The 20,482-nt window shown below is 37.4% G+C and overlaps 1 protein-coding gene across 2 annotated transcripts in view; it reads right to left on the bottom strand.

Moving 5' to 3' along the window:
* Positions 1-7,415, bottom strand: part of khdrbs3 (KH domain containing, RNA binding, signal transduction associated 3) — a 103,638-nt gene extending 96,223 nt beyond the window's left edge. The window contains exons 1-2 of one of the 2 annotated variants that reach the window (XM_035428432.1): positions 7,209-7,415; positions 6,842-6,945 (exon numbers count right to left, since the gene is read on the bottom strand). In XM_035428432.1, the coding sequence (XP_035284323.1) occupies positions 6,842-6,945; positions 7,209-7,336 (232 nt within the window). In that variant the 5' untranslated portion in view covers positions 7,337-7,415. The remainder of the gene's footprint in view (positions 1-6,841; positions 6,946-7,208) is intronic. The other variant, XM_035428433.1, reaches the window with a different exon arrangement.
* Between the last annotated feature and the right edge of the window lie 13,067 nt (positions 7,416-20,482).

Genomic DNA, 20,482 nt, shown 5'->3' with positions numbered 1-20,482 from the left:
TACTGTTACTTGTATTTCGTTTATCTTCCAAAAATGATTTGGCCAATAAGTTTGCTCTGAAATTGCTCTCCATCCTCATGTCCTATTTTCAACAACAGGGCATTTGAGATTTCATTACTCTTTTTATTTCCCTTTTTATTGCACACAGATAACAAGGAGAACACTGAACAAGTCTAAAAATGTGATGGGGACACATAAATACTCCAATCCAAGCAACTGAGACATTTTGTAGAGCACTGATAAGCTCAGGGGTGCAGCCTAGCATGTGTACCAGAGGCTACCCAGGGGTTATCTCCCCCCTGTTCACTGTTAAAATGCTGCAAAAAACAGACCTGGAAGCATACACTCATTACATAACAATTCTTGACAGATTAATCCAATGTTGAAAATGGCTCTAAAATTAAGTAGTTGTCATGGGCACTGTGGATGTAAGCAGTCTGACAATGCACAATAACATTATGGATATGACTTATGAATTTCTGACACTGCAGGACATAAAGGTACAGACCTACAGTCATTGAATAGTTTCATAAGTGTTTTTTTTTCATATACATATACGTGGTTAGGAAAATTAATATTGGTGATTTCTGAACTTGCCAATATTTGTCTATGAGGAAAAAACTAGCGTGTATTTTTTTAAGTCGAAGTTCTAGCGAAAACGTTGACGGATCCAGGCCACAGTGGTGTTGAGCACCTGGGGTAGTTTACAAAGTACCCTGTGGGCACTTTCTAACCTGTTAAGTGGAACTAATGTGGTGTTAACCTGACATAAACCCACCCTACCTCCTGGTCATATAGTTTTCACATCACATATGAACATAACATGAGGGTTGAACTTGCACTGATAGGGCTCTGCTTGCGCATGTAGTGAATGCCTTTACAGATCACTGAGTAATCACATCCTCAGAGTAATCATCCATCCTACTTATTGACATGAAAGCAAGAATGGCATTTTTTTTTACCTTTGAAGAAAAACTATTCCCATTGTCTATTCCCAGTTTCTTGATAAATGTATCCTTCCAATACAGTTATTGGATTATGCAATCTCAGATTGACAAACCATAGGATTGTCATTCCAGTCATGAGCTCAAATGGCTTAACACCTAATAAGTAACAGAATGTAATGAAGGAGTTTTGACTGATTAAAATACAGAGCACCCACCCATCCTGCCTTAGACCCAGCTAAGGAGAAGAGATATCAGTCAATTTATAAAAAGGGTCCGCCAAATAAAATGTAATGTAATTTCATATTATTATAATGACTACCTTGTATACTGAGCATTGCTAATCGAGTTGACATTATTGGTTTTATTCATTTATTTATTTTTTTGCGGTGTTGCGGAACACACACACACGTACAAACACACAAACATAAAAATGTAGCCTTTACAAATATCTGTTATGCTTGGAATTAATTTTACAATGTATGTTTAAAGGAATTTGCCCAGCTGCACAGTAACATGATTATAAAGCATCTTTCAAATCTTACAAACCTTGAAGTATACTACTCAGTAACTCTGTGTGAAACTATATGCATGTACGAGAGAGAGAGAAATGACATTTACGCTCCACACACATTATAACAAACTATACAGTAGATAAATTATTTATCCCTTGTGCAACCCATCATCTGTTTGGTCCATGACAGCTGGGCCTTGGCATCATAAAAACCAAACCTTGCCGATAGTGTCATAAAAATATGGCATCATCTCGCCATTACTGTTTGTATAAAGACTATGTACGAACAGGGCAGTAACAGTAAAAATCAATGCAACCGTATTAACTAATACTGCCTGAAACAACTTGTCGTAAAATTTTATGATTAGACATATACATATTTACTATGGGCCACAATTCATCTTACTGTAGCATCCTTCAGGGACGTGTCAAGAAAAGCTCTCCTCGCGATGTAATCAAACAACAGAAAATCTTCAGATCAGTGCACTGCCCCAGACAGACTCCAATACCTCTGTTTCATAGTTAAGTCTCAAAAATACACAAGCTTGTGAGAACAGAAGTCTTTTAGCATAGTGGTGGGCCGCGAATGATTCACGAGCACGTCCCGCGTTTACTAGACTGCAGCATTTTTAAATAGCCCTTGCAGCAGGAATCTACTTTCAGTCAGGATACATTTAGGCCAAATATGGCATCCTCTCTGTGGAAGCGCAGCCAAGTTAATTTGATTCAGTTACTACTGTTAAAAACAAAGGCAGGCGATTACCATTCCAGAGCCCAAAGTGCTCATCCGCTGGCTCCTGTTCACCTATTCGTAGCCCAAAATACAAGACCGGGACAAACGTATTCAGTTGTCCCCGAACCTTGAAATGCATTATGCCAAAAATACATCAATCTTTGTTTATTTCGGTCTGACCATCTTTGATCATATTATGGATTGCCATTTTCCTCTATGTGACTTAAAGTCCACATATTGAGTTTTAAATGTAAAAAAATATATATTTTCAAGAAACCCTGCTGTGCGTCCAATTACCAGACAGTAGAAAGAACAGCGAATGGCATACGGGGAAACATTGCCAAGCAATAAATAACTGGAGCTAATGTAACGTGATGTTAGGGCCATCTTCACTTTTACATATATATATTTTTTGCCAACTGTAGTAACATACAATCATCACATTTATGTATACAAAATGTTCCAATGTACAAATAAATCTGAAAGTACCTAAAATATGCACAAAAACCATACATAGACACTGCTCAGCTGCATATTTTTCAATCTCCTTTCGTTAAGCAAATAAATTAACTTACAAATGTCTGTCGTTATTTTCCACCGTTACCAGTACAGTATGTAGGCTAATTAGTGACAATGAGAGTGTTTTAAATGTTTTGTTTTTTCTTATTAATATACATTTTTGTTGTTTTACGACATAAATGCTTTGCTAAACATAGTGCTACTTGTTGCAGTCAAATCATGTACACATTGACTGTGTGTACTGTATTATGCTTTGACAATCGCTGGTTCCTCAGTTCACCGTTAGCTCCAGAGTCTGAGCAAGGCACATTTCACTCAATCAAATCTTTGTTGTATTTACACAGTGAGTCCTCTCACTTTCTGCCAATAGCACAATCAAGCATAATGACCGTTTCTTTGACCATCAAAATGCCGAGAGAAATCCTATTTTAGATTGAATTATGTCCCATCTGTTTAACACACTGTGGTTCCGGCATGTTCAGAAGAATATAGTCGTTTTGATCATAGAAGCTGCTGTATTGAGATGCGCTTACTTATTGCACATATGTTGGTTGAATGATTGGCATCAAATAGCAGCATGTATGGTTTTCAAAGCATTTTTTCTTAATCTCACATTCTGTTGATTTAATTATAAAATTAATTATAATGGCCCCCAGTTCATGCATCATTCAATGTACACCATGCACCATCTTGCACTTCAGTGCACTTTGAAAATCATGGTCAGGATTTGATTTGTCATTAACTTCAATCCAAAATTCAAGTATTTGATTTTTTTCCTCACAAACAGAAGGAAAAAGAGACCAGAGAGTTAAGTGATCCTTAACATTAGCTAAATAAATAACACTGTACTTCTATTTAAATGGTTTCTTTTCATCTCAAACTAAAAAATGCATATTTGTTTAACTTTAAAGAATTACAGTAAGTGTTACAAAATGAATATGTCACAACCAGCAGTGTTACAAATAGTGGTATGGGAATGGGCAAGGTGATTGCCTGTATAGGGAGTCGGATGCATGCATGTGTATAGTGATGGTGATAGCGGTAGGCTTGCATGCCTTTGAAGTTTAGTTTTCATGACCTATCCAACAGTATATCCTGATTAAGTACCTACAGGAAAATTAATTACATAATGTCAAGATTTGTATCTCCCAGTAGGGTTACTAAAATTAATTGTACATTAAGTTGAAATGCTAAGCCACTTTAAAGTGCCCGCACTGAGCTTTAGTTGAACTTCTGGGCTTACATAAATGAATGAAAAACATGATAATGCTATAAAATCACATGCAATTCTGTTATGTTACCATTATAACTCTATCTTCAGGTATGTGCACCCAACCTGACAGCTTTGAATTGCATTATGGGGCTACATAAATGAATTGCTAAAGTCAACAAACATGATTGGCCTGTATAAGGAATTAAAATAATACCCCATCCTCAGTTTCTCATATTCTGTGCTGTGACTGTCACTCTCTACCCATCTTATTATAATTCATTTCGCAGTATTAATTGTTTCATTTTAGCCTCCTGATGAAGACTGAGACCGAGCCGTTAAGCAGTCTTGATAATGCACAAATAGTAATTGCACTTACGATGTGAGACTTCAAGGTTCATTTGGAACAATGGAGTCTTTGGAAAGACTTCATGTTAAGGGTTGGGGGCGGAGGGGGTGGGGGGTGGCTGAGGGTTTTTTTATGGTCACAGTGCTGGTATATCTCTGTGGCATGCTTCAAATGATTATTAGAGGGGCTATGATTACGTAACATTTAAGATGTAACAGCATGCAAAAAATTATATTTACAGCATTTCAGCCAGAGTCAACTTCAATAAAGCTTTTAGCTTCTATGTGCATCTTCTGAGATGCCATATTGTAATCATGAGTTTATTCTAACTTGGTTAGATGACTCTGACAGTGTTAGTGCTCCACCCCTCCTTACATTATAAGTTATAGGTTCAAACCCAAGTTAAATAAATAAACATGAATATAAATAGTACACATTTTAACCAAGTGAACCTGGGTCTAATTCTGTGTTAAGGAGGAATTAGACCTAAGATGTCTATGCGGACAGGAAAACTGTTCATGCAACATATATTGGGGGTTATATTTAAAGATCAAAAGTATATTTCATTATATTTCATTGTTTTCTTCTTGAGATGATACAGTATGTTGGCAGACACATATATTAAGCATTTATACACTAAGCAACTTGTCTCATTCATGTATTGAAGTAAATTGTTCATTTAATTGAAATTGAAGGAGCATACCAATTGACTATGGCAATAATATAGTTGAAGAGACCATACAAAATTGGTAAAATTTATTCTTGAGAGACAAGAAATGTTCTTATCGTAATGTAGCCTATGCCTCAAAACAAATTCAGTGGTGTTAAATGCTAATTGTGATTTTGGGAAAAACTGCAATTTTATTTGCTATATCTGGAGGATGCAGTTATTAGTGTTCACAGTACCAGTGTTTGTAATTTTCTTGTTTTCCCACATGCATGGTTCTTTTCACGCGGCAAGGGCGGTGGAGGTTGGGCAGGGGGGTGGGGGGTTTTGACTTAAGGCACGCAATGATAAATGATAAACCTTGTAAGCTTTGTAACATTGGGGCACTGGGTAACTTTATGCATATGCTTTGGGAATTTCCGATTTTTGTTGACTTCTGGAAGAAGATAGGTAATGTTTTATCTTAAGTTTTAAATACTCGCATACCTTTATGCCCAGTATTACTCCTTCTTTATGATTCCATTATTTTAAACTTTACACAAGAGGAGTCTCTTTATGGCACATTTGATGACAGCAAAGAAAACTATTCTTAAAGGCTGGTTTGAGCTCAAATGCGATATGAAATGTGCATGGCTTTGTTAGGGGTAGACTTTAAGGGGTAGATTTTATTTTAAAAAATGATGCAAATATTATATTTTGTTAGAAGTTCAATAAAAATATATTCTCAAAAAATATAAATATTTCTCAGGGTCTACAAAATTCCAGCTAGAATCAACTGGGATTCTTGAAGCTGGTCTTAACTGGTCACTACTGGTTGGTGGCTGGTAAAAGCTTGTTAAACTAGTGGCCAAACTGGTGGACTAGCTGACCATAGGCTCGACCAGCTAAAACCAGCTAGAAGTGTTGAAAGCACAGATTAAACATGGACTTTTCAGCAGAGTTGACTATTCCAGAGCAGTTGGGATGAGATGAAAATCATAAGAGAACTGTCGAGCGACTTTTAGTAAATACAAACGCCTAAAAGCAAGCAACTGCCTCCTGGAGCAGTAGCAGCTGGGGATTTGTTCAAATTGATGTGGACAGTACTGCTGCCTTCCGTCAACTTGCACAAGAGACCGTTTAGCTCACAGGAGGAATTAAATTAATAAATAAGTAGGCTATGCTATTCGTTATTGCCCGGCACTATCTTTCACAAACCCGAACTGGACTACGTTGGATTGATCTGTTTATAGGATGTAACTGTTTAGAAACATTATTGGTGAAAATATAGCATAAAGCATGTAGATATACTTTTGTTGTCCTTCCAAGAGCGATTTCAGGTTACATTTCACTTTTTTAATATATGCAGGCCCCTAAAATATGGAACACCCTGTTGCTGAAAGTTTCACATTCATATTTTTATAAGAGCTGGTAAAGAGTTAGGATCTTAATTTGACCCAATTTCACTCGTGAGTGAAACTTGCAAAGTAAACCAGATGCATTGCGTGTGAGATCACATCATAGCCATATTAAGATCCAGATTAAAAGTTATTCTTAGTCCTTCGGCACAGCTGTAAAACAATTATAAATCACTTCGTTTACATTCTCATCGACTAAGTATTACACAGCCCATCCACAACAGCATCTAACCAATGGCAATCGTCCCGAATTAAACATCCACGTTTTGAGAAATGCATGGCCCTATATGTTAGCTGCATTTGAGGACTTTCACAAAGACGTCGATTAGCCGCAGTGATATCTCCACTGGCAACCTTTTTTCGTTAAATAAACGTAGACACCCCTAATTATTACATCAATATTTAAAAAAAAACAAAGTTCTCTACTGGAATACATTACGGTCAAGTTTTACTCCAATTTTAAAATATTCAATCGGCTATTTGTAGATGTTTTGAAAATGTGTTTTACCTTGATCCAGTAGCCGTAAAGAGTGTTGGAAAGAGGGGTCGAGAGAGTCCTTTTCTGCCATAAGCTCCGGCAAGTACTTTTCGCTATCCATTTTCTCCCGTCCCCTTGGTCCACACACAGGGAAGATTAAGTCAAAATGTATTTCAGCAGTACACAAATATTCCGTTTTATCCTGGTGGCTACACCAAAAATAATAACGATCAATTAATACGTAAAATAAAAATAAAACCAGTTATACAATTCAAAACCAAAATGGAAACATAACCGCTACCGGTTATGTAGTGTCAGAAATTGAAATTGCCCGTGCGCGTCAACAGAATTCCTTTATCCCATCGGAAGGGTGTTCACCGAACAGCGCCTTACTTACAACAGAGCAAACCTGGAGATCCCTCTCTTCTGTAAACAGGCTTTGGAGCTCCTCCTGTTGTTTCTACTAGCAACGAAGAGACAGTCCAATTCCTGTTTCAATTGGTTGCTGTTCGGGCTGCACTCCATTCACTCCAACCAATTTGAACGTCAATCATATAAAAGAGGCGGGGTGAAAAAGGAATTCGAGAGCAGCTGGAGTTGTCCATGGTGCTGCCACTAGGATACCTCGGTCCCGCCGGAGGTCTGGCGGATCATTCCGCACTAAAATTTCGAAGCTTCGTAAAATTTGAACCTAGCTGGAGAAGCACTATACATCTAAACTGTAAATGATTTATGGCAAGACAACGTGCAGTTTATGATATTGCCCCAGAAAATGTTTTGGTAAGTTTACCTAATAAACCCTTTGAAGAGGAATACAATACTATATATCAACTACTATAGTAAGTATGGAAGTGGTAGAATGAAGTTATTGAAATGTTATTGTTGCTATATGCATAAGATGCATGGCTTTGAAATTAAAAGATGAATATGTGAGAAAAGTATCTTTTATTTCATGGTATTTACACATTTTACCATTTTACAGAAACAGTGTTGAGTACCCCCATTTCCAGCTGTGCAAAATTAAATTAACAGAATTTATATATATATATATATATATATATATATATATATATATATATATATATATATATAATAAAAAGCCTAGAATCAAGATTAGATACTGAAAGCTGTCTTTTTCTTGCATTAAATAACCAATTGAACACATCTGACTACTCAGAAACACACGTGAAGCCATTTGCCCCAAACATTATGCTGGCCTTAAAAAGGAGGGGCTATGTAAAAAAAGAGCTGTTATTTCTACATGGTGAATATAGCGAGCTTCATAATGTTAGCGACAAAGCCAAATTGATTTGATTTAAAGTGCAGATTCTCAGCTTTTATTAAAAGGTATTTTAACACATTTTGGTTTAAACATGTAAAAACATCATTATAAGAAGAAAGAGAGCTCTGGTGAGTGCCTGCTAGGCTAAGGAAAAATCTCTTCAGCTGCTGACCAAATTTTCACATACTGTATATATGTACTCTTACCAGCCACTTTATTAGGTTCACCTGCTTTTTAACACAAATAGCCTGCTCCTCCAAACAGTTAATCAGGTGGTTAGAATTCAATATATAATGCAGGCAGACATGGTAAAGACGACTATTTTCTTGTTTGAATAAACGCAAGATTCACGATCAAAGTAACTTCGACCATGGCATGGTATGATTGTTGGTGCCTGATGTGGTGGTTCCAGCATCTCAGAATCGGCTGCTCTCCTGGGATTTTCACACATTACAGTCTCTAGAGTTCACAGAGAATGGTACAATAAACAAAAAACATCCAGTGTGCAGCAGTCCTGTGGGTGAAAACACCTTGTTAATGAGAGTGGTCAGAGGAGAATGGGCAGACTTGTTCAAGCTAGCAGAAACGCCATAAAATGGTCAAATTACTGCTGTTTACAAGAGTGGTGTGCAGAAGGGCATCTCTGAACCTTGAACCGGATGGACTACAGCAGCATGTAATAGTTGTGTAAGTCGCTGTGGATAAGAGCATCTGCTAAATGCCTGTAATGTAATGTAATGCACACTGGGTTCTTCTCCTGTCAGCTAAGAACCGAAGGATGAGGCTACCATGGAAAGGTAATCACCAAAACTGGATGATTGAAGTTTGTGAAAATGTTGACTGGTCTGACAAGTCTCAATTTCTGCTGCGACATGCAGATGGTAGGGTCAGAATTTGGTGTAAACAGCATAAATCCATGGATCCATCCTGCCTTGTGTGAACAGCCCAGGTTGGCGGTGGTGGCGTAATTGTGTGGGGAATGTTTTCTTGCCACAGATTAGGCTCCTTAATACTGACTGAGCATCATCTGAATTTCACAGCATACCTTCCTGCTGACCATGTACATACCTTTATGGCACCTTTTCAAATGGATACTTTGAGCAGAATAATGTGCTGTGCCACAAAACACACGTCATCTCAAATTGCTTCCTCAAACCTGACAGTGGCTTCAGTTTACTCCAATGGCCTGCACTTGTTTCCAGATCACAACCCCATACAGCACCTTTGGGATGAGGTGGAATGGGAGATTCAAAGCATAAATGTGTGGCCAAAACATCGGCAGGAACTACATGATGCTATCAAGTCAGAATGTACCAAAATCCCTGAGGAATATTTTTTGGATCCATGCTGTAAAGAATTCAGACTGTTCTGGAGGCAAAAATGTATGATCTGAATATGAATTTCACAACCGGAATTTCATGACAAATCTCATTCTCAATCTTAGTGCTCTGTTTTTCTGCTCACATAAAGTCATCATCAAGATTGAGGGTAAAAGTTTGCCTCAGACCATGAGTTGAGACATCTGCTTTGGGATTATCTGACACCAGATAACAACCATCCAACCATCATTAATAATGGACAACAAAACGTTGTATAATAATAGACAGGGGCAAAAGCATCAAATAGGATTTTTTGTATGAATTGAGAGGGTTAAATGAACATTGGTTCAGAAGGGACAATTCTGCTGAAAGAAAACCTGGTCGTACTGGGGAGCACAGACTCCCACAGCACATAACATTATTCAGTTTGGAGGCTGGAGAGTACATTACAGGAGGGGATATTGCAGGGTCTCTATTGAAAGTTTACTCTATTTGTCTGTTAATACTGTATTCTCCCGATGAAAACTCATTAAAGCGAGAATTTTCTATTCAATATTTTCACTGAAAACAACAGTCAAGAGTTCAATGAAATGCTACCTTATCTGAGGTCACTGTATTAGTTATGAAAAGAAAGTACCCGTGTCTGAAAGCATTTTGATAGGCATCTGGCCTTTACTAAGAATGATTTCCAAAGGTGTTCTCGACCTGACATTATGCTATAATTTACTGCATCAAGATTTTTAAAGTGTAAACAGTGCACACTGATTGAACTAATATTTTAAAGTTATCCTACCTCCTGTAGTGGAATGCTATGCAAAAAAGACCCCTGTTTAAGGAGTCGTGGCAAGTTGTGCTAGTTGGAAGTGGAATAGTGGAATATTTTGCAGAAAGGATCCAATTGCAATTAGCTTTTAAAAAATAAAATAAAAAAAAACTTTTAAAAAATATATTATATATGAAAAATATGAACATACTGTAATTGCCGAACCACAAATTATTGTATTATTCAAAAATTGTTAGGAAAGACACACTCCATAAATGCAACAAAATATAAAAAAAATCTTTTGAGTGCTTGCCATTTTTGGATTTGTTTTGACTAGCTCAGTTCTGATTAACACAAAGAGGAATACAATTACATTTTTATTCCATTCATAAAAAGTCTTCCTCTGGTGACGAGTGAAAGGAAAGCCAGCTGAATTGGGCCAGCTATTGACATATTTCACCTTTTGTGCTAAAAATTAAAATCCCCCATTATAAAGAGTTCAAACAAAATTCATTTAGCAGTGCTGCTATCCACTATGTATATCTTTCTTCATTTTAGCACATGTGCTATTATAGAATAGAATAGAATAGAAATAGATAATAATCACTTTGATTATCAATACAAAGCTTGGTAGATTTAATGCGTACTGATTTGGGAAATAGTGATCAGAGAAGCCATGGAATTGCAACTGTCAGGTTAATAAGGGGTTACCTGTATGTGATATGCAGCCAGCCAGATGCTTTGTTTCATATTCATTTCAATGGCCATGAGCCTATTGGCTTTTTGATTGAAGCAGCCTTTATATTACTGGCATGTCATCTCCTCCTTGAACAGCATACCATATAATTTTTCATTGATTGCACACACAGATGTAGTGGGAGGCACAGATCATATCAGTTAAGGAAAAATGTATAAATGACAGCAGCCTTGTGACATGCAGTCATGCTAGTACCACAATAAAGTCAAGGTTATATTTAGATAACGTCCACCATTATATTTTGACGACCAAGATATCAGAAAGATTAAGAAGGAAAAAGCTACCAGCTTTAGTCAAATCATTATTTTGTGGGGGATTTTGTGGGAAAAACACACTGTCCTCATATCTGCAATGGATGCAAAGGTAGCAGTCCTCATGGGCACCGTGGGCTGATATGCACTGCTTATATAATTCAGATTACCAGAGGTTGGAAAGAAGCATTTTCATTTCAAGGAGGATGTGGAGTGACCAGGGGCTAAAGGCAGGAACATTCATGTATATTTATCTCTGCTTTATGGATATCCACAACAAACTCTGGATAGCTAACATTTATCTATTTTTACCGTTTATATTCTGCACCAAAAGTAACTGCTTTGGGCAATCAATAATAGGTTTATAAATATGAACCAGGACTTCAGAGATTTCAAGCAATCCAATTTTACCTTCTGCAACTTCATGCAGGCATAACAATGAACTACATGGGTTACAACAGGGACATTTTAAGAATCTGTTTAAGGTTTTATCAAGTTAAGTTTTAAAGTGTGTAAATCAAAAGAAAGATGATAACAAGGTTCCATATACGTGCAAAAAGCCCTTGTATGTCTAACGTTGATATCTGAATGGAAAACAGCAAGTATATATATAGAAGGAAAGAAAAAAAAACAATTTGTTTTCTTATAATGCATCCATGAATCCTTTATTGCCTGTGTGCCATGCACTTGGATGGAATAAATTAATACTGCATAAAATATTTTTGCTCCAAAAACAATTTGTTACATTTTATTTTGATTTATTTTTTAAGGTTATCTCTGATGTATGGGTCACCAGCCTCTCAGAATAAGTGATAAGTATAGCACTGGTATGTATGATATGTGATAAATGACATCACCAGAAAGAGAACCATAACCAATGACCAATGGCATAACCAGAAAATGAAAAAGAATAAAGACATAAATTACATGGACCCTAACCCTTAAACAGGGTCACTTGGTTTATAATATGTGTGGTATTAAAAATCTGTCCACTGTAACTTTTTGTGCACCAAATGCATCATGTACATGTGCATTCGTGCATACATGCATGCATAGAAATGCCAACAAATCAGCTGAGTATCACTGTAACCGATTTTGCACATTACTTTTCTGTAATGAAATTCATCAACACGCATGTTCACCCACTGGAAATAATTCTTTCCCAAAGCGGTTTCAGGAGTCATTATTTTGTGTGATGCTCCTTGAGGCTATTCATAGCTTTTGCTCTTGTCCATGGACAAACACGTCGTATTTATTTTAAATGTGTTCAGTTAAATATTCAAATGCTTTCATTTCACAGGCAGAGCCGGAATTCTGCATATTTAGCAAATGTGGGTATTGCTCTCTCAGGCACTTGTGGAGATGGGGAGCTAGAAGCTTTCTGATGGGGGAAAAAAGCATAACATACGCACATGGTCCTCCTGATTGCTGTGTTGTTTGTGGCAACACTGCCTCTTAGTGGCTATCAGCTTCAGATAAAGAAGAAGGAGAACATATATCGTATGAAGGAGCCAAATCATGTATCGTAGATAAAAGAGTATTCATAGCAATTCTATATTTGCAGCTGATGCTGAATTTTACATTATGTTGCAACATCTATATGAGGGGTGCTGTGATTTATCTACCTATGTGTTCTGCATATAAGGTACAGCAACTAAATCATATTCTCAGGATCAAATGCAAAGGATGCAAAGAATTCTCTGTTGAGTATATAAATAAATAATTTACTAAGGAAGTATTTTAAGTGTCAGCATAGAAACTGGTTGACTTCCATTGCTTTGTTCATTTTTTTGTGGAATATAATGTGTGATGATGAGAGCATTTTATTTATTTATTTATTTATTTGTTTGTTTATTTGTTTGTTTGACCTTAGCAATGGTACACCTTTTGCTAAGCAGTGCTTCTTTCAAAATACAGTTGTACACAAAAAAGGAAACATTTACATGGTTGTAGGAAGCTTCTCATAGGCACAGCAAAACTGTAATACATTTTGTATTTTTTTTTTCTTATTGTAATTGCCCTGCAGGTCTTCATTTCTTTAAAAATGGTGAAATAAATGATTTACTGTGAGCTCCGTAACATATCTTATTCTTGATTTGGCTCTGTGCTCAATTTTAGATTTGTAATTAAACAATTCACACATGGTTAAAGTTCAGATTCTCCGCTTTTATTAAAGGGCATTTTTGATATATATTGCTTTCACCATGTAGAAACATAAACCCCCCCCCCCCCCCCCCCCCCCCCCCATTTCAGGGCATTATAATGTTGGGGACAAATGCTTCACAGATGTTTCTGATTAGCCTGCTGTGCTCAATTGCTTCCTTAGTGCTGGTATAAGAGAGCTGTCAGTATCTAGTGTTGATTCTAGGCTTTTGGTTGCCTTTGTAGTCTGCCATAGGCATCTGTCGATATGAGGTCCATGAATTGTTCCAATGAAAGCCAAGGACGACATTATGAGGCTGAGAAATAAAAGAAATAAGATGGTTCTGGGAAATGAAAACAGAGACATTGGCCAAACCTTAGCCTTACCAAAAATAAATGGTTTGGATCATCATTAAGAAGAAAGAGAGCAGTGGTATGCTCAGTAGTCGCAAAGGGCTTGGTAGGCCGAGACGACCTCTACAGTTAATGACAGAATAAGTCCCACCATAATGAAGAAAAAACCTTGAACACCTGTCAGACAGGTCAGAAACACTCTTTTGGAGGCAGGCAAGCACGTGTCAGTGACTACTATCCCCAGAAGACTATATAGGCTACAAGACACAGACCACAGATTAGCCACAAAAACAAGTTAGCCATAAACTGTAAACAGGTTATAGTTTGCAAAGAAGTACCTAAAAGAGTCCGCACAGTTATGAAAATAAGACAGATGAGACCAAGATTCACTTGTAATGTGAAGACAAGAGCATCTCATCTGTGAAACATGGTAGTGGGGAGTGTTAAGGTTTGGGCATGTATGGCTGCCGCAGGTATTGGCTCACTTTTCTTGCTGGTGATTTAACTGCTGATTGCTGAAACGGAATGAATTCTGAAGTGTACAGAAGCATCTTATCAGCTTAAATTCAACCAAATGTCTCCAAACTCATTGGACTGCGCTTCATCCTACAGCAAGACAATGATATCAAACATATTGCTAAAGCAGCAAAGGAATTTTTAAAGCCAAAAAATTCTAAATCTAAAATCGCCAAGTCATTCATGTGATCTTAATCCAATTGAATGCGTTTCATATGCTGGAGAGAAAACATAAGGCAACTAACCCCAAAAACAAGCAGGAGCTGAAGATGGCTACAGTACAGGCATGGCAGAGCATCACCAGAGATGATACTCAGCACCTGAGTATGGGTCACAGACTTGCAATGAGCCAAATCATGACAAGCAGTCCTTGCATGCAAACAACATGCAACACAGTAATAAACATGACTACTTTCATTTACAAAACATTAATATGTCCCAAACATTGTGCTGCACTGAAATATGGGATGTGTGGCTATGTATAAAAAGTGCTGTAATTTCCACATGGTGAAACAAAAGTATATTAAAAAATACCCTTAAATAAAAGCCGTAAATGGGCATTTTAACCGCACGTGAATTGTGCGATTAACTTTTTATGCCCCAAATGTGAGTACAGAACCAAATCATGAAAGAATATATATTCATTCTAAACATTATGGAGCTCACTGTAGATACATTCATACATGAATGACATCAAATTCCAGGAAATTACTGGGAAATTAGAGGGAATTTCATGATTTTCAAGTCATGTGAGGTTTAGGGTTCTGTGGGGTTTCTGTAGCCTCTTGTCAAACTGAAATCACTCCCAATGCAGCTCAGGGCCATGCCTTTGTTTTACAGGGTGTCCTACACTGAGAACTCTGCCACCCCACCCAAAACACTGGGGAGTAAGTCAGTCAAATAAAACATTGAAATAGCACATTCTGGGGCAGTCGCCATGACAGACGAAGCACACACACAAGGTTAAAATGCGCAAGCTCTCTGAATTCCATTGTGAGGACGCACAGAGGTTTTGGTTCGGTTTGAGATAATTTAACTTTCATGTTTCAGCACTACTGCCCTAATGATATTTGCAATATGAACCTCAAAGCCCCTGTTTTTTTGTTTTTTTTCCAGTAAAAATAGATTACTAATGTTCACACACACACAGGGCAAGCTTGATGAATGAGGGGGCACATTGGAGCAGCGCGTCGATGATGCGTACACATTCGCGAAATAGGTGTTCAATACAACGGTATTGCCAGCGATGATCCATCAGCTGCATTGATCAGACGCCCAGTTCCGACACACAGACTCACCTTTCTCCTTCTGGAAGTGTGTGTAAAAGGAACCCTAATGAGAACCTGTCAGCCAAGCCCAGGTAAACAAATCAATGGCGCTGGCAAAAAGTGGTCCCAAGGTCGACGTCGTTCACCTACCAAACCCCCTACGCTGGAATGTATCCAGAGAGAGCGCAGTCCTTTCCGCTCAGCTTCAGAAGAACTGAACCGAGACATAAAAAAGGTTAAAACCGAAAACAAGGTTCGTGCTTTCTCAGTGCTCCCACACCGATGTGAAATGGCATCAATCCCAGCAACAGAACGATTCGACACTGCGTGACCGTCCTCCTCAGTTTACGGCTGTCGGAGGTTCAAAGATAACGAGACGTAGCCGGCGCAGGAACCGTGTTTATTTACAGTTCCCCCACTGCTAGGCACACAAACCTGTGATTTAAAGTGAGAAATTACCGTTTTGCGGTCAAACTATAAATTTACATCTTTTCTACATAAACTTAAAATAATATAAATAAAATAGAATTTGCATCCAGTTTCCTGCACAAGAAGGGTCCTCTGGTTTAGGGATAAAATAACCATTGCATTCAAAATGTCTCATGAAACATAACATATCCTAAAGAAATGTATGTCAGGAGCACCAGAATGGAGGTTCAGAATAGAGCTGTAACGGTAACCTGCAATGCTTTCCGAATAACTTGAACAGACCATTTGATATGAAACAGGCTGTGTCAACATTATGCAGAGTTAAAAGGGCCTAAATTATCCAAGATAATCTTACTCATGCCTAAGATCCTGATCCCATGCTCAAAAGCTACTGCTCCAGACGTAAGTAAACAGGCTTTGAAAAACTACATGAACTGGCCGATGGCTTCGTGATTCTAGCTGCAGGAGGCTACTAATTGAAACCAAAATGTGAGTCAGCATTCTGTGGTTTCAAAATGTAGACTGACATGAGACCTGAAATACAGCACGATGAATACTAATATTAACAACTTTAAATGATTGGGTTTAAAGTTATGTATTTTTAGCCTTGAATGCAGAATATGGTGTGTGTGATCACAAAACCTCATAATTTAGAATAGAATAGAATAGAATAGAATAGAATAGAATAGAATAACTTTCTTTCTCCCAGGGGAAAATAAATAGAAATTATATTATCATACAGAATAGCTATACTGCACCTCTTTACAGAGTGTATTCACTAAAGGGAATGTTTACTGGTATATGCCACTAAATTTCTTTGCAATAGAAGAGTTGTGAGCTAAGAGTTGAAAGATGAAAAAAATACATAAATGAATATTAAGCAATCTCCTTCAATGGCTATTTCATAATCATTTCTATTTTTGTTTATGTTGTGGGTGTCTGCTTGAATATTGCCATTACTCTATCTGCACAGTGATGCTTTGCAAACTGTTATCTTGGTGTCATCATGATCTTATTTCAGTACTGATAACAAGCATGCATCGTGTGTTCTACATAATCCTGTCAAAATAACTCCTATAATTAGATGTACATCAATCCTTTATTAATACCCTGCCTGCAATTATTATTATGTTACGAAAGTATAGCAGACAGACGATGGAAGCAAACTGACAGGTTTCATTATGAAAAGCATTATCCACTCACTCACAGAAGGTCCTGCCTCCAGGCTGATCCACCATGTTTTTCCTCTAAACATATTCAGTCATGACAATATAAATAGACAGCAGCTTTTTTTCAAAGGAGTTCTAAGCATTGCATTGCCGGGAAATGCTACCATTTTAGAAGCCTCATGTCAAAACGTAGCCACGTTGTTGTCTGATGGGGCTGTCAGGGGCAACTTTTCAAACCAAGGTTATTTGAAATTGTTGTGTTTAATCCCTCAGTGAACACAATTTTCATCAGTGTGACACGTTAAGAAATGCAGTATATCTCATACTAAAGCCATTGCTACTTATTGAGAGCACAGCGGTCATTATGTTCTACATTTGGCTGGTGATCTTTGCCAATATGACTCACACACTCCCACTTCTCCTATGTAGCAGAGATATCCTGCAGTAATAAATTGGATACATAACCTCTCTCAAAAGTGCAAAAACCATTTCCCTCAACGGGATTTAAAATCATGACCTTCTGATGAATCTAGTGTCCCTATAACCACAGTACAGCCCCAAAGGGGCAAATTCCACTGCTCGTGTAATGCGTTATTGAGATAGATGAATCAAAGCTGGGGGGAGGGTTCTGACAACCGTACAGACTCGTATTCTGTTCTCTCTGAGCATCGACAGCCCATGTAATCCGTAGTCTACTTAGAGAAGAATGAAGAACAGTGGACACACTGAAGGCTAATTGGGGAGCATTTATAATCACACAACTGGTTCTCCTAATGCTTGGAACCCCTTTGAACTATGACTAACCATTGCTCAACCTTTTATGTTATCACTCTTGGCTAAGTTAATTTGGAAAAAAAAAAATATGATAATGTCAGCAGTACTTTGAAAAAGGCTTGTATGCGGCACCTTGCAGAAAATCTGAAGGGAAATGTTTTCCAGGAGAAAAGATATCTACAGTGAATTACACAGGCAAAATATGCACTTCATAAATCTGTAAGAAGCCATACAAAATTATTAATGCCAAAATGATGAGGTTATAATAAAAAATTCCAATATTCATATAAGTAACTTGGGTTAGCTTTTTTTTTTTTTCGTTGTTCCAGTTCATCTGGGATTTTGTTTTTTTGGTAAATTCAAATTCAGCATTTGTCCTTAACTTCGTTTCATGATTTAATACAAATATGTTGATAATCCATCCTAAATGCAAATTCAGTCATATCTACTTAGACTATTTAAGGGTATTTGCAATTCATAATCACTTAGCTCAATAATGAACGTTGTTGTACAATATTACACTGGTATAAAACTTGAGCTTGTATGGCCTCTGAACATGAGCTCTAATCACAGACTGCTGTTTCCTAAAGAAGCTAGCCTGACATTTGCAAAGTCCTGCTTTGCCACCAAAATCTGGATCGCCTGAAAGTAAGCTGGTGACACCTCATGCTGCAAATAGTTAACGGGATATTCCAAATTATGGTAGAATATACTCAGCCCCACACTGGGGATTGCACTGATGGAGTGATTTGCAAAACACTTTGCATGCTAACTGGTTTGCATGCATCCGCATAGCACTGTGAGCAGGCTATCGTGGTGGATGTTCTCTTGCTTTTCTATAACCAAGTGTACTGTACAAGTTCTTTAGTTCATCATTTGCTGCTTTAGATTCTTTTAACGTCACCATTTTGTCCCAAATAACCTCTTGTTTAAATTAATTGGAATAGCTTCTTGTTTTGTGTAATGTATGCCAATTTATCATAATTTGAATAGTTAATAAAATGTCATAGACACATTTTGTTAATAAGTCTTCCCTCTATTGATGCTTTCTCCTGTCTCTGTTTGGTCGAATTAATGGTTTTACTATGAACTCATCACATAAACATTGACTAAAATTAAATTTGGGACCATATCCTCTACAATGTGAACTAACTAACTCAGAGCCAGTTGTGGCATAAACACTATGTAGCCATTTAGGGCCATAAACTGTAGAGACGCATGAAGCAACAGAAAAAAGGTTTTATACTGCCAAAGCATGGAAGCTATGTCATCTTTGGCTATAAGTAAGTATGAGACTACATTCATCAGCTGTGAAGTGGTGGGTGTGATTTATGTTGGAGCACTTTGGAGCCACAACAACTTTCTTGTTAAGTGCTATTAGAACCATAGAACTGGCTCAACTGATAATAATTTGTATGTCATTAGAGAGAGGATATAAAGAAGTGATATAAAATGTGTTGTCCATTTGATGTTGTCCCTTCATTTTGATGTATTCAGGGTTGTAATGTAAACCTCCTTTATTGTTCAAGCATAAGAAAGTGGAGTGTCTGCAGTTTGTTTTGTGTTGCTATTACAAATAAATAAATCGGTTAATGCATATTCTAATTTCAGTTGCCATTTGAATGCTCGGGAAATTATGTTCCCTCACCGATTGACCTCAGTGATTTGCCTTTGTAATTATCATTTAAAGACTATATAAAACTGGTTATAAACACCAAATAGTCTGTTGAATGGAAGTGCTTATATTTATACAGCTGTCTGTGATTAATTATATTGTACTATGACAGGATTTTCATTTCTGATGATTTTTACATATTTTTATTCTTTGAACAACTTTGAACAGCATATATCTGGTCCAACTCATAATCATGGTCACACTTTAAATTTAGTTTTCACTAAGGGCTTGGGCTAATTGTCTTTCATTGTGAAAGATATTGCTGTTTCCATTTATTATTTCATTATCTTTAGTACTGTTCTCTATGCCACCAAAAATCAGTGGATACATTGTACAATCCTGAATCTTTAACCCCTTCGTGCAAACCCCCTAGTGGCCAGGACGCTGGCATCATGAGATTGCCAAACTCGGACTGTCAGTGCTTCTGCAGTCAAACTATAAGTGGGGACAACAAGCTCTGCATTCTAGCTTTATTAAACATTAGATTAGTGTATGGACAGTGTATGGACTAGCTGGCTAGTTAGATATCTGATTTGAAACGTTCTATCCAAAACAACAGGCACTATGAAACATAATGCCCCATTGTGGATTATTGATTGTGTAATTCATTATGGAAAACATGAATTGTATAAAACAGTATTGTTCCTGGCCTGCCATCCCTCCCTGGGACTTCACAAACCTGAAATAGCTATCAGCTCTGCTGCTGCTGTAACATTGCTCTCAATATTCCCCTGGCTGAGTCTCACTTCGCTGGTTGACGCGGCTTTCTGGGAAAAGGCTGGTATATCCATATTCTGTTTCTACCTAAAGAAACAAAACATGCCTGTCTATCATTCACAGAGACCTATCACCATGCACACGGGGAGAGCTGAAAGGAATGGACTAATCTGCACACAGAACTGTGTGAGCAGTGCGCTACAATATTGGACAACAAATTCATTTTGATGAGGCCTAATGACACCAATGGTTGCT

The sequence above is a fragment of the Anguilla anguilla genome, chromosome 8, assembly GCF_013347855.1.
Source record: "Anguilla anguilla isolate fAngAng1 chromosome 8, fAngAng1.pri, whole genome shotgun sequence".
Lineage (NCBI taxonomy): Eukaryota > Metazoa > Chordata > Actinopteri > Anguilliformes > Anguillidae > Anguilla > Anguilla anguilla.
The sequence above is the reverse complement of the archived record's forward strand: the minus strand, read 5'-3'. Positions and strand labels throughout refer to the sequence as shown.